The sequence below is a fragment of the Corapipo altera genome, unplaced genomic scaffold (assembly GCF_003945725.1).
Source record: "Corapipo altera isolate COAL_440 unplaced genomic scaffold, ASM394572v1 2b, whole genome shotgun sequence".
Classification (NCBI taxonomy): domain Eukaryota; kingdom Metazoa; phylum Chordata; class Aves; order Passeriformes; family Pipridae; genus Corapipo; species Corapipo altera.
Genome location: NW_020884874.1, coordinates 35,318,616 through 35,332,983, shown reverse-complemented (window position 1 = coordinate 35,332,983; position 14,368 = coordinate 35,318,616). Strand labels below are relative to the sequence as shown.

At 37.8% G+C, this 14,368-nt stretch overlaps 1 protein-coding gene across 5 annotated transcripts in view; it reads right to left on the bottom strand.

Annotated features, from left to right (window-relative positions):
- SMOC2 (SPARC related modular calcium binding 2) overlaps positions 1-14,368 on the bottom strand; it is a 139,010-nt gene that overhangs the window by 27,247 nt on the left and 97,395 nt on the right. For all 5 annotated transcript variants that reach the window (XM_027634075.1, XM_027634077.1, XM_027634079.1 and 2 more), the window contains one exon: positions 9,518-9,600. In XM_027634075.1, coding sequence (XP_027489876.1) covers positions 9,518-9,600 — 83 coding nt within the window. The remainder of the gene's footprint in view (positions 1-9,517; positions 9,601-14,368) is intronic.

Sequence of the window (14,368 nt, the reverse complement as noted above, 5' to 3'; positions counted from 1 at the left end):
AGCCCTGGCAGACTAAAAGGTTTTTGCCTTTTCCGTTCAGTCATATGAGTTTTCCCTGACAGCTTTCAGATTGCAAGACGATAATGATTGTAGGCATTCTGGCAGAAAACACTGAGGTTATTCTATATCAATCTTCCCCTCTCGTGCTGTTTTTTTTTTTTACTGATCACCCAAGAGCTGCAATCCAGTTGCTTCAAGTTATTATGATATATCTCTCCTACATCTTCACTGTACCAGAGATTATTTCAAGATTTCTCAAAAGCATTTCTTGAAGATTAGTAACTTTAAGAATACAGCATCAAAGTTTATTCAGTTAGGACAAATATTTTAATCCCTTTTAGGTTTCAATGTGATCAAAGTTTTACTCTACTTATGCTACGATTTTATGCTGTGCACAGAGAATACCTCAGTATCTACAGTCATGAGAGCTCTTTTAAAAGAATCTGTAGTATTTTCACTGTAAACCTTAGATTTCTTTTGGAGGAGAGTAAGTATCTTGATTTTCTCAGTAGTCACATGTATTTTCTGCAGAGTTCTTGTTAAAAGAAACAAAGCCGTTTAACATGTACTGTTTTGCTCTGGTTTTTGGATTTCTTGATTTGGTTAATCTCTGCATTGAAACATTTCACATAAATTCACTTCCTTCTTTGTCTTTTTGGTATTAAAAGAAAATCAAAGATAAAAGGAGAGTAAATATAATATTATGGATTAAATGTATGAATTTAAATGTATAGAGAAATTAAAAGTAGGAAATAAAATATCTTTCTGAAATGTAATTTTTAGCTTCACCAAAGCTTTATGGTAAAAAATCTTTCACAGTTTATTGCTTCTTGTTGATGGGAAATCAAATATTTTTATGCATACGTATCTTTATATATATATATATAATGTATGTATGTATATATCCATCTAAAATAATAATTTTCCTGGTAAAGATGGAAGAAAAGGGTCCATCTTTATCAGAATCAGTGGCAAAATCATATAGTGTAGAGGGCAGCATTTCTCTACATGTTTACATCATTGACAAGTGAAGCAAAGCACCTTTATGAGGGTCAGTGGAACTTTCTGACATACACTCAGACTTAGGAAGGGCTTAGATGGGGGAAAGCATCCTCTCACTTATTCACTCTCTGGCCAAGAAGGCATAAAACACAATAAGAAACTCGTTTCAAAAACGCTGGAGCAGACACAGCCACGGTACGACTCTTGTGTGACAAGTTCCTGGGAAGCCAGCCAGGCACAGGAGAATGTTCTCCCTTTCTGGGCATGTTCTCTGGGAGGTGCCCCACTGCTCACGCTGACAGTAATGGACCCAATGGAAAAGAGCAGCACAACAGGCAGGGCTGCTGTCTTTAAAAATGCCTTTGTCTGGAAAAGGAGGACAGTAACCAGGGAGGTGAGTGATGCCTAAAGGCATCATGAGAAACAGAATTTATATTCTTTGGCATAGTCAAATGCTGAGAAGCAAATTACATCAGTATTTATTAGTCCTAATACAGCCCTTTAAAATAAACATTAAGTTTTTGGTTAATACAAACTAGAGTGATGAATGAAATGCTGCTGCTGAGCCAGTAGCATCACCTTTAATTAGCAAGCTTTTCTCTTGCTAGCTATGAAACAGCTGTGTCTTTCACTGGCATTTTACTAGAAGCACAGATGCTTTTACTGTAATTTTTATAGACAAATTCACACATGACTGAAAGATACAGCAGCTCTTAGGTTGTATGCTTGAGATTTTTTCTTGTTTCAGATATTAATATTTCTGCTTAGGTTTGGGGGGGGGGTTTAATCATTTTGATAAGAAATTACTACAAACTGAGGCAAAAATAAAGCAACAGTGGCCAGACCATTAGTTGTTAAATCAGGATGGGGAGATGGACAGAAGAGGGTGTGAAGGAAATAAATATGATCCACATAGCCTTGAAAAATAACTTTCAGAACTGGAGCAGGCCCTCTGGAGCAAAACTGCCCACCAGGAAACTAAAATATGCTCATACAGCCAGACAATAGGGTAATAATATTGAAGTTACTAAATCCAAAAGCCCAAGGAAACTCTTGTAGGTTTAAGAGACAGAGTCCTCTTTTGAGTTTCAACTGCTCTGAAGCCATACTAGTGGCTCAGTACTTACTGCTGCAAATCTCCCTCTTTGTATGGAGGCTTGACCCATAGAGCTATGTAGTGGTGAGGAGTACTGCCTCTGCCCGACCCCCTCCTCAGGCCACCACTATGTACACTAGAGGAGATAGCAACTGTTTTAGGAGGGGAAGCAGTAATTTCCCTTCCTCCTCCAGCACCATAGAACTGAGAAGGAGCATTCCTGGCCCTCCAGCACCCCTCTGCACAGAACCACAGCATCATCGAAGTCGAAAGAGACCTTCAAAACCATCTAGTCCAACCATCAACTTATCACCAACCTAACCATCCACAAACTATATGCCCAAGTTCTACATCCAGACACTTCTTAACACTTCCAGAGACAGTGACTCCACCACCTCCCTGGGCAGCTTACTCCAATGCCAAAACAGTCTTTCAGTGCAAAATTTTTTCAAACATTTAATGTGAAATTCCCCAGATGCAACATCAGGCCATTTCCTCTCATCCTCTTGCTTGAGACATGACAGAAGAGACTAACCTCCACCTCACTAGAGCTTCCTTTCCGGTAGTTGTAGAGAGCAATGAGGTCTTCCCTGAGACTCCTCTTCTTCAGGCTAAACATCCCCAGCTCCCTCAGCTGCTCCTCACAAGACTTGTGCTCCAGACCCTTCACCAACTTTGTTCCTCTTCTCTGGACACACTCTAGCACCTCAAAGTCTTTCTTATTGTGAGGGGACCAGAACCGCACATAGGACTTGAGGTGTTGTCTCACTAGTGCTGAGTACAATGGGACTATCATTTCTCTAGTCCTGCTGGCCACATTATTCTTCATACAGGCCAAGATGTCATTGGCCTTCTTGGCCATCTGGGCACACTGTTGGCTCATACCCAGCCAGCTGTCAAACAGCACCCCCAAGTCCCTTTCTGCTGAGCAGGTCTCAAGCCACTCTTCCCCAAGCTTATATCGATGCACAGGGTTGTTGCGACACAAGTGCAGCACCTGGCACTTTGCCTTTTTGAATCTCATGCAGTTGTCCACAGCCCATGGATCCAGCATGTCTAGATCCCTCTGCAGAGCCTTCCTATGCTTCATCAGATCAGCACTCGCACCTAATTTGGTGGCATCTGGGAACTTACTGAGGATGTACTCGATCCTCTCATCCAAATCATAGATAGAGATGTTAAACAGGACTGACCCCAATATTGAGCCCTGGGGAACACACTAGTGACTGGTCACCAACTGGATTTAGTTTCATTGTCTACTACTCTCTGGGCCCAGTCATCCAGAGAGCTTTTAACCTAGTGAAGACTGCACCTGTCCAAGCCATGAAAAGCCTCAATTTATCCAGGAGAATTCTGTGGAAGATGGTGTCAAAGGCTTTATTGAAGTCTAAATACTCAACAATCATAGCCTTTCCCTCATCTACTAAGCAGGTCACCTTCTCATAGAAGGAGATCAGGTTGCTCAAGCACTGTGTGCTTTCATAAACACACACTGGCTGGGCCTGGCCTCCTAGTTGTCCTGCATGTGCTGTGTGATGGCACTCATGAAAATCTGCTCCATGACCTTCCCTGTTGCAAAAGTTAGGCTGACAGGCCTGTAGCTCCCCAGATCATCCTTCCGACTGTTCTTGAAGATGGGTGTTACATTTCCAAATTACCACTCAACTGGGACTTCTCCAGTTAACCACAACTGCAAGTAAATGATTCAAAAGGACTTTACAAGCTCTCTTGCCAGGTCTCTCATTACTGTCAGGTGCATCCTTTCTGGGCCCACAGAATTATGGGTGTCTAATTGGCATAGCAGGTCACCAATCCCTCTTGGATTATGGGGGCTTCATTCAGCTTCCATTGCTAACTTCTAGCTCTGGGAGTTGCACCTTGCTGTTGAGCCTCACGTCCTCTCTGCAGACCTCACCATGCTCCAGGCAGGTCCCCTCCATTAACTTGTCATGCAGCTGTTCAGTTCTGCCATCCCTGCCATGAAAGTTCACACCAGCTTTTCTTCATTTTCTGGTCGTAGTTTAACACTTCACTAGGCAAGTCTGCTCCATAAAGAGTATTTCTGCCAAGAACCTTTTGGTACATAAAGCAGCACAGGGCTCAGGATGATGGTTATAGACTCATTCAAAACAGCTGCAAACTTGAAATTATTGGTTGACAACCTGGAGCTTTAAGATTCAATAGCAGAAAGGGGTATTTTGAATATTAGCTCATGCAGCCAGAAAGCTGGTTACATCATAAAAATATAATCCTTTTAAATCACAGCTCAGCGGAGACAGTTACATGCCAATTGACCTAACAATTTGAAGCTCATGGGAAGGCAGGAATGTGTATATAATCTGCGTTATACCTTAACCGATACCTTTAAAAAAGCACAAAGTTTTTAGTCATTCAAATGTTTAAGAAATGTGAAGTAGGTAAGATTAGTTTCTACTTGGTGCTGGTACCAGACTACACAGAGGAAACAGAGAAAGCAAGATGAGGCAGGGCAGTGGAGGTACCTTAGCATTTTAGCTGAGAAATGGTCTGGCACCTTATGAAATCTGACACGCTAATGGTCAAAACTGGAACCACTATAAAACAGAATGTACCTCAAAAGTAAAAGCAGTTAAGCTTCTATCACTTTCTTTTTCTTTAAAGGTGCCTTTAAGTGAAATACTTCACATGATGGTTGTTTGGCTGTGGGTCTTGCATCATCGCGGTTTGAGTGTTTCCAACTATTTGTCTTTAACTTTGGAAAAAGAAGATGCACTGCCAACAACCAAAAGTAAACAGTATTTATCCATACATAATTCACCCATACCTTAAATCATGAGTTTTGCTCCATGAAACATAAACTGTTCAGAGTCAGTGCAGGATTACCCAATCAGAAACAATAAATAAAGCCATTACAATAGGAAGAAAATTGGGCAGTTAGAATACATTTGTTTCTCTTAAGTAACACAAATATGAAATAAACAGATGAATTAAAGAGCTCTCATGCATGATTTGCAGCAGAAAATATTAACTGCTTGAATGACAAGGTTAAACTAAGCTTACAAAAGCCCCTAGGACAAACAGTAGCTGACTCATTATTAGGCTATGAAAGTAGAAAACAATCTGCAGTTCACATTAAAGGAAGGGGTTTAAGAGTTGTTTTTTTGGTTTTTTTTGTTATTAAGTTGATTGACTATGCAGGGGACCTGCATTAAGACATTTCAACTTAGTAATGTTTTTTAATGTTCTAAGCTTGTCCTAAACTGTAGACCATCACAGTACCAACAGAACGATTAGCAGAGTTTAGGCCCTTCATGCAAAGCACTGGGTTTTAGTTTTGTGTTGTGGGGAGGAGGGGGCATGGTCTATACTCTTGTCCAAATATAAGATTCAAAATCTGTCCTCATAAAGGCTGTGTAAACTAATTTGGATCCTTCTTCTGCCATTGACTAAACCCTAGACAGTAAAAATTGAATCCTTTCAGATGCTTATTAACTCAGTGCTATCAAAACCCCAAAATACTACATCTTGTTTTGAGAAATGCTCTAGAATCAAAAATTGTAATGAGAAGCATCTGAAATAAGGAATTGCCAGAAAGGACAAAAAAGGAGTGAAATGCTGATTTTATTTCAGCAGTAGAAATCTACAGTAACTTTTAATGCAACGGATGCATTCTACCGGGTTCCAGCTTGGTAAATGAGATCAACATTAAGGAAAACTAAATATTCAACAGTGAAGAGCTATGCTATTTAGAGAAAATAGAAAAGGGAGACTTTCAGGGTTTTAGTAGATTGACAACCAAGTCAGTAGATTGTATTACTGTTACAGTGAATGAGGCACTGTCATTTCCAGACTATTGTTTCCCCTGCCAAATTATCCCTTTATATGAAAGGAACTATCACAACTGTAGGGACTTAAAGAAAAACATATTGTGTTAAAGAAAAGGAGAAACTTAAACAAACCAAAATGAAATGTAAACAAAATTAGCAATATGATTCAAAGCCACAAAACTATAGCAACACAGTAAAGTCTGAAAGTCTGAAATGCCAGCTTGGCATTGTGTCCCCCACTGAAACTTTTGAGCCACTTACTCATTTTTTATTGGGTTTTGGTTTTCTTTCCTTCACAAAAGATAAGGGTACTTCTAATTAAAAAATATTTTGTGAGCAAAATGACATTTCCCATAATACTTGAAAAAATTTTTCAATTACTTTTTGAATTTCAGGTCTGGGTAATGAAAATTATGTTACAGGAAAAACAGATAAATTCCCAGGTTAAATAAGAATACAAAAATCTTAAACCATATAAAGGATTATTCAAAGTTTATCCAGCCCTCACACATAGAGGAGCCTAAAACAGCGACTTCTTGCATTCAATGCATACTTTTTAAATAAGAAGATTTGTCCATGAGGTAAATTATCTGAGTAGTCTAACACTGTCTCAGTATGCTAGCATGTCTTGCTCTCCTACATATCAAAGTCCCTTTATCCAGATTTCTTCCAGCAGAGGCCAGACTAGCTTTATGAACAGGTAGCCTACCCACTGTATCCAAGCTGGGGTGCATGTACCCCAGGAGAGGCACAGCTGAAGCGCAGGAAGAAAACATTTTTTGCACTATTAATAGATTACATTAAAAAAAATAAAGTTATGGTTATTTCATCCTTTTTTTAACTTCTGTATTTGCAAATGTTTTACAATGTACTTAATTTATTATTACAGTAGTATATATATGTAATTTACCAATAGATATACACTTCTTGAGGATATGAGTTTAAAAATATTTTACTGATTATTAAAAAGTAGTGAATACATATAATGCTTGAGAATACCTTCACCCACAGACCCAGCCTGAAAAATTACAGTTTCAGCAAGTGATATTTCTTAAGCTTGGCTGAATTTGACCTATCACCACTCCTGATTTTAGGAAAATACAGCAGCATCTACATCTCATTCCATCATACTATATGTTTAGTACCCTTATGCTATACCTTTCTAAATGCTCTTGATCAGCTTGTGTATAAAGCTGGTTACTGAAACAAGTAATCCTAAAGCATGAGGAAAAAAAATTCAAGACTCTTTACAGAATATGTCACTTCATGACAGGGCTCCCATTTTACTGTATAAGACAGAGGAGAACAAAAGGTCAAAATACAAGTATTTGAAAACTCTGACTATGAGAAAAGTAAAAACCCCTTCCATTTCCCCAGTATGTGACGCTCTCTAGACTCCTTTTTGAGTTCATTTTCATTATCTTGCAATAACTAGTTTCTGAGAAGGATCATAAACACAAGTAACCTCAGAAAAATGCTTTGGCTTTAAAAAAACAACTAGAAATCTAATGGGAAGAATTATTATTGTGTAACTTCCAGCCCAAACTAAGAGATACAGGTGGCTTGGATCGTCCTTACAAACATCAGATTAGCCTTCAGTTTCAGATGCTTTATATTAGGTTAGCCTTAGGATTTGAAGACATATTCTTAGCTCAGTTTAAATCAGTGGGAATTTTACTGTAGACTCCAAGGTGCCCTTACCTTCCACAATTTTACCTTAACAAGATATCAGTGCTTGCCAAAAATTGTATCTTGATTTATTTGCACAATATTACTAAAAGCATTTGTCTTAATATGTAATGGGTTCAAACTTTCAGGTAGTATAAACCAGCGTAGCTCATGAACTATGCCAATTTAACCCATTTGAGAATCTTCTGGTGGGGTTTATCCCACTTAGGATCATTCATAGCAGTAAAGTAATTAATTTTAAAATCTTCCTCATTTTACACAGCAGGCAGTCACAGTGGTTTCACCCAGGGCTACATTTTTTGTGGCTATAGTCTTCAAAACAAGCAAACCCATCCTTTCAAAAATGTATTATTCCATAAAAATAAGCATGCAATTAACCTACTTTATTCTTTATTCAGTCCTGGTACCACCAAGAAATTATATGTTATATTTAAATATAGACGATGCAAATATGCTTTTGCAAGACTGTTTACAATAGAAACTTTGAGTAACACTGGTTCATTTCTACTAAAAAGTTGGCACTGTATCTTATTTTGGATAAATATTTATTACTGTACTGTATAAAAGCATTACCAATTTAGATAAGAAATAGAAATGTGAAATCTTAAAAACCTTCACCTGTCCATCCTCTCTCTAAGATTCCATCTAGCAAATGCTCTTCAAAATTTTTAGCAAAAGGTAGGACTGTTCAGAAAGTGATATCTTTTACTACAAAACTTGTTTCTTCAGCTTCTGCTCTGCTATAGTCTCTTCTGAGTCAAGTTCTTTTCATTCAGAAAAAAACACATAAAATAAAGTAATTATCCAAGCCTGTAACTATGCAAGTGCTGTGTGAAATAAATTGTCAAAGATGGTTAACTTTCCATTGGTTTCCATGGAGTAAGGATTGTAAAATAGCATAAAATAATTTAGGTTGGAAAGGACCCTTGAAGGTCATCTTGTCCAACCCCCCTACAAGAAGCAGGTCATCTTCAACTAGATCGAGATGCTCCAGCCTGATCATGAATGTCTCCAGGGACAGGGCATCCAACATTTCTCTGGGCAATGTTTCACGACCCCCATCATAAAATATTTCATCCTTATATCTAATCTGAATCACTCTCTTTTGGTTTAAAACCATTACCCCTTTTCCTATCACGAGAGGGCCTGCTAAGAAGTTTGGTTTCATCTTACCTATAAGCCCTCTTTAAGTATTGAAAGGCTACAACAAGGTCCAAAATATTTTCTCAAATTATTACTGAAATTCCTGCTAACTTCCATGAAGTTACAACAGCAGTAAGTAACTTCAGTAAGCAAGTACCGACTGGCAAAATGATGGATAAACATCATCACTCTGACTGTCACCAAATATGCATTTGCCACTAAGTTTCACATGTCTGAGGATTTATGTGGCACATATATTGCTGAACTCCGTGCTTATAAAAAGTGTAACATTTATAAAAATGCTAATAAACAAAAAGGTTCTTTTCTACAACAGAGAAGAATAAAAATATATTATTCCAAGGTAAACTAACAAGGATACTCTTAGAAAAAAGTAAGGAAGATGATACATCTTTTTGACTGATTTGAAGACAGAGGCCAATTTCCCATGAATTTTGCTAGAAAAAGGATTATGAATTGTGGTCCAAGTTATTCTAGATGTATTTGCTGATTTCCCTAATATGACAACAGCAAGAAATAATTCCAGAAAGTAAATGTGACTGCCAGTAAACTAGAGAAAAATGAGCCTTACTTTCTCCGACAACATCCCAAGACCCATATTGACACACTTTGCTCCAAAGTTAAAGACTTCAGTCAGTGGCAAATCAATATAGTGATATCTAAAAGATACATTGTTTTGATATAGGATAAGAAATTGTTTTTTAATTTGCTACAGTGAATAAACAAAGTATTGAGTGCACAAACCTAAATCGATTTCACTGACCTTGAAGCTGGCGTCCTCTGTACAAATCCTTTGTTTTTGTTGGGTGAGCTCTGGCACCATTATCACATTTAGGTTGTTCATACCTAAGGAACAAACAGGGAGAGAATAAAACCGGCCAAGGTTAATTTGATTCAGGAGGAATTTATTTCCAACTTTGTAGTCCAAACAAAACTCGTACCTTCTTATATTCAGGGAATTATCCTGCTTTTCACTCAGAAGGGTGATGCAAACTTATCTACCTATTTTTCACTTACCTAAAAGAAACCACCATATCTTTGTTCTCCCAGGGTTGATGTCAAAGTAAAAAAATATTATCTATTCCAAAGGTCATTCTACAGGGCAGAAAACTAAAGAACTGTTACAAATTAATTTATAATAAAAATTATTTTGAAAAATACACCAAAGAAAACAAAAAAATCAAAAAAAGGTAAGGGTCTCCCCCCCACCTACAAAACCAAAAAGACATAAACAATATGACAAACAGTATTCATGCTGTGAAACACCAGAAAAGCAATTTCAAAATCACAGCAAGGCAAGTACTCTACTTAGATACTGCGGCAGCTCTAAAACCATGTGTTACTGTATCCTCTCAAAAAAAAAAAAAATTAAGTAAGAAGGACTAGCCATAAACAGTTAACTTTTTGAACAAGAGTGAAGAATTGATAGGATTTCTACCAGAAGGGAATTGGCCTGCAACTGCTCAAATGAATGGTGAAAAACACTGAATCTCCACCTGCTACTGAAATATTCTGATTCCTCTATGCTTAGTTTACTTAAAGTCACTTTGTTCATTGAACTGGTAACAAGAAACTGTGTTATTTGTACTTCCAATAAACGCTGACTTATGCAACACCACTTGGAATATCTTTTATGTAAGACCCGGGGACATGGGTGCATCTGATGCTGAATCTCACCTTTTTTTTATGTCTCATTGTCATTGCATCGCAGTTTTTAAGTCAGATCGACAGAATCTCTTTCTGAAAAATTTTACTGTCATATTCTCCTATTGGGGCTGGAAATTGCAGAACTTAGCATGCAGCATTTCAGACAAAGTTTCAATTCTGAAATAAACACACTTACTAATATGAATTGCGTCCACGTACATGTGTGTGCACATACAAGCCTGTTCACTGATTCTAGATTCTTTCATGTTTTATATAACCAAAATTATACTATTCTAAGTCTATCAAAATGACATTTACTGAGTGGCACACTAAAATGTCTAATTAAAATATACTAATCCAAACTTTTTAGAACATAATATTCTTTCTAAAAACATTAAATGGTAGCTATGTCCTGGGTCCAGGCCAGACTGCTCCCAAGAGCAATACCTAAATATTTTGATCTTAATTATCAGGCAGCATAAAAAAAAAAATATTATTTTTCCGTTGAGGGCTTAATATATTTCTACATCATCTGATGAAACTGACCACTGGTTCATCAAATTCTATCTGCTGCAAGAAGGTACAGTGCTGTTTTTAGGGACATGGGAGAGCTAGAGACTCTTTTTTTTACCTCAAGAATGGCAGGCATAGAAGGTGCTTTAATAGCATGGGTTGAATTCAGATACCTGATGGATGACCACTTCAATCAGCCAAGGAAACAGTGAAAGGGAAATTAGTGAGCAATACTCACTAATGCAGTATCTGGCAAACAGCCTGGTCCCCGATTAATCTGATACCTGACTACATTCCCCCCATCCTCTTCCATTAGTGTTTCTACTCTGTGCCTACATTTTATTTTTTGGCCTCTACTCTTCTACTCTTTTGGCTTATATTTTTGTTAAATACACGTGTAGTTCATAATATACGAACTAAATGTATTAAAGCCCAATAGGTGTTAAATGCTTAAATGTCAAAGATCTACGTTTAACTCTTTAAAGCAACTGAAGAAAGAAAATGAGTCACTAGAAATTTACCATGCAGTAACAGCCATAGTAAAAACAGATAAGAAAAACAGACTTGCCCCAGTTTTCATGGAGAAAGAATGGGAAAGGGATAGCATGTCAGAATGGAGCACTGTCAGGTTAAAAATAATGTAGTCAAAAGACATCCCAAGTTGCTCTTTTGAATTTTAAAGGGGAAAGAATCCCTACAAGTGAATGTGTATCTGGTATTGGCAAGGACTTACGAAGGGTGTTTTGTACCTCTGATCAGTCTGCTGGGAAGCACTGAGATTTACTGATGTGTAAAAGTAGTACAGGATGGAGGCTTTCACAGGGATTCTACAGTGTAGGTAGCCTCATGAAACAGATGATTTACAATCTTTTTTTAAGTTTAGAGAATCTCGTGCAAGTGGATTGGGGATTACTTTTCATATGGTCCTAATTGCTAAAAAGTCCCATATGAGAACACAGCCTCATGGCCCCCACTGAACAAAAAAGGCTGAGAATCATACTATGATACCCAAGAGGCATTCAGAGCCAGCTGGTGAGGATCATACTGATAAGCCTTTCGGGAGGATAGTCGTTTTTACCCTTTAAATGCATTACCTCCTTTTAATTAAATGGATGTATTCCCTAGGTTTTTATAAAATCCAGACTTATACCACAACTTCACCTATTTCTTTTGAGATTTACTGTTTTAAATGTCCTAGAGTCGTTCTTCATTGACATATCTTTATTTTAACTCTAGGATGAGATTATTTTTTCTGAAAAATAATTATTTGTCTTTTTTTCAGATGACAGTGTATTAGAAGTTGAATGAGTATTAATAACTTCTCTTCATTTTGGGGGTCTTATTTAACGTGACTAACTTTATTTATTGTGCTATTCAGAGCCTTATGATTTGACAAATATCCTCATGAATACTTTCAAAAGAAACAACATGCAAAATGCTAAACTGTTCTGGCAATAGCTTCCCAGATTTGTCTTTTATTGTGTCCCTTAGTGATTTAATCAATAGTCGCAGAAGAGAGATTCCAGTATACTATGCATCCATATTGTTACCAGGAGTGTTTATGCTATCAGTTCCTGCAGTACCATTTTAACACCTTTTAATTTCTATTTTGCAGTGGAAAACTGAAAGATAGTACACCCAATTTTGCACAAGCTCCTGGTTCTTTAAACTAGAAAAGACTTACATGTTCACTCTTTCCATTCTATAAAAAAGAATTGCAAAAAGACACCTGTATAATCCTTATCATATTCTGATCCCCCTTACCTCTCTCTGCCAGAGAAAAAAAATTTAATTTTATCAATACAGAAAAATAAAAAAGAAATAATTTATGGGATTCCAGCCCACCTAAATATTTCTCAGAAATGAGGTCTAGACATTCCTCTTAAACTCCTGGCAGTAATTCCACCTGCTTGTTTACCAAGACTGTAGATTCCTAAATACACCAGTCATTCTTTATTTAGTATGAAATTCCTAAAACTGAATACTCTACTTACCCATCTGTGCTCAGAAATGTCCCCTCAGGGGATATTATTAAATATTACTTCCTCAGAGCTTTATTGAAAACTGCCCATAAGTCCAATAAAGATGAACAAATTAGGAATGGCCAAGACCACAGCAGCTGATCTTTTTAGTATAAGTCATCAAGGAGAACACTTTTGTGTCTGAACTATATGCATGGAATGATTGAATCCAATTTTCCAGCCTTCCAGCTTTGGAGGCATGCAGCACAGTGAAAACACTCCTACTGCCTCTTCTCCCACAGCTGAGTGACTGTGTAGTTGAGAAATACAGGAGGCCAGCAGACCAAACAGGAAAAAAAGAGAAGAGAGAGACTGATTCAAAGTCCATAGGGGATTCATCAAGGGGTTGGGAAGACCTAGAATTCCAGCCTATATGACAGGAGGAGTCACATGGCACATAGTGCATTCACACTACACATATGAATAGGAAAGTGAGCTGTTTGATTTTCAAGGATGTCCACCTCCAGTTTCACAAACAGATTATACCGATGTGCAGGATGTGACAGGAAACCTGCGCAGATGAACAAAGAGCACCTAACAAAATGTAGATTTAAAAAGGAAGGATACAACGGGTAGAAATTGGGTCAGGTGACGCAGGAGGTGATACAGACACTCTTCAACTATTCAGCGATGGGGTTAGGAAAGCTAAAGCCCTTTGGAGGCAAATCTAGTAAGGAGCATGAAGGGCAACGAGAAGGACTTCTTACATGTGTATCAGCAGCAAAAAGAAGACTAAGTAAGTGTGGACCTGCTGCCGGGTGGGACAGGAGAGCTTGTAACAAAGGACATAGAGAAGTACTTAATACCACCTTCTCCTTGGTCTTTATTTTTAAGACCAGTCTTCAGGAATTCCATGTCACTGAGACCAATAGTAAAGTCTAGAGCAAGGAGGATTTACCCTGGGTCGAGAAGGGGTTATTTGAACAAACTGGACATACACATGGGACCTGATGGGATGCACCCACCATTGGTGAGGGAGCCAGCTGATGTCATTGTGGGGCAGTCTCAATTATATCTGAAAAGTTCTACTGACTGTTTAAGGAGATTGGAAGAAAGCAAATGTCACTTCTGCCTTCCACAAGGGCAAGGAAGAGCCAAATGATAAACCAACCAGGCTTATGTCAGTTCCAGAGAAGGTGATGAAGCAAATCTTCCTACAAGCTATTTCAAAACATATGAAGGAGAAGAAAGTAGTGATTGAGATCAGCCAGTGCAGAACTATGAAGAGGAAATCATGCTTGGCCAGCACTGCAGCTTTCTACAATTCTCTAACTTGCTCAGTGGATAAAATGAGAAGGGGAGATATTATTTATCTTAATCTTAGCGAGGCTTTTGACATTGTGTCTGATCACATTCTCATAGATAAACTGATGAAGTATGTGCTAGATAAATGAACAGGGATGTGTGTTGAAAACTAGCCGAACAGCCAGCCT